Raw genomic sequence first — 649 nt, 5'->3', positions numbered from 1 at the left:
AGGAGGTAGGTGAAGGGAGAGGTCAGCCACTGTTCACTGGTGCCGTGGCACTGAGCTGCCCTTCCTGATGAGGACAGCCGCCTCACGGGCTTTCCTGGCTGCCGTCTCTGTAGGAGCACACGGTCGGCCTGTTCTCTCGTGGAGTTGTTGCTAGGCTCGAGCTGCCTGCTGATCTATCCTTTAGCAGCTAGAGATGGATGAATGGGTGAGGGTAGGTGGATGGGTAGATGGCGGGTGGGTAGATGGATGCCGTAGAGTTCACTCTGACACCTGGTGCCCTCACACAACAACAGAATGGAACGTTGTCTGGTCCTGCGTCACCCTGGTGATTACCAGCATGCCCGAGTCCACCCCAGTGGCTGCTGTGCCATCCATCTTACTGAGGTCTCCCTGGCCGGCCTTCCAGCTGCACAGAGGACCAAGCGGTGATCAGTGCCTGGCAGAGGCCCTCAGTAACTGCTGTCGCAAAGGGAGGTGCTGTGAGTCAGACTGGGGACAGCTGTGACCCCTGGGATGTGGGCACACTCCCAAGCACCCTCAAAGCCGTCAGCTTCTGGGCTCGTGCATCTGTCTACACGGAGCAGCGTGGACCCATGAGCAGCGGACAGTCACGGCAGCCAGTGGTGGGCCCAAAACTGGTGCCAGTGAC

General features: G+C 59.8%; 1 protein-coding gene across 1 annotated transcript in view; it reads left to right on the top strand.

Moving 5' to 3' along the window:
* Window positions 1-337: 337 nt before the first annotated feature.
* Window positions 338-649, top strand: part of PRR18 (proline rich 18) — a 6,801-nt gene continuing 6,489 nt past the window's right edge. The window contains exon 1 of the mRNA XM_006871188.1: window positions 338-479. Within this exon, the coding sequence (XP_006871250.1) occupies window positions 338-479 (142 nt within the window). The remainder of the gene's footprint in view (window positions 480-649) is intronic.

This window comes from Chrysochloris asiatica, unplaced genomic scaffold (genome assembly GCF_000296735.1).
Source record: "Chrysochloris asiatica unplaced genomic scaffold, ChrAsi1.0 scaffold00162, whole genome shotgun sequence".
NCBI classification, from domain to species: domain Eukaryota; kingdom Metazoa; phylum Chordata; class Mammalia; order Afrosoricida; family Chrysochloridae; genus Chrysochloris; species Chrysochloris asiatica.
This window is presented reverse-complemented; position numbering and strand designations above follow the sequence as displayed.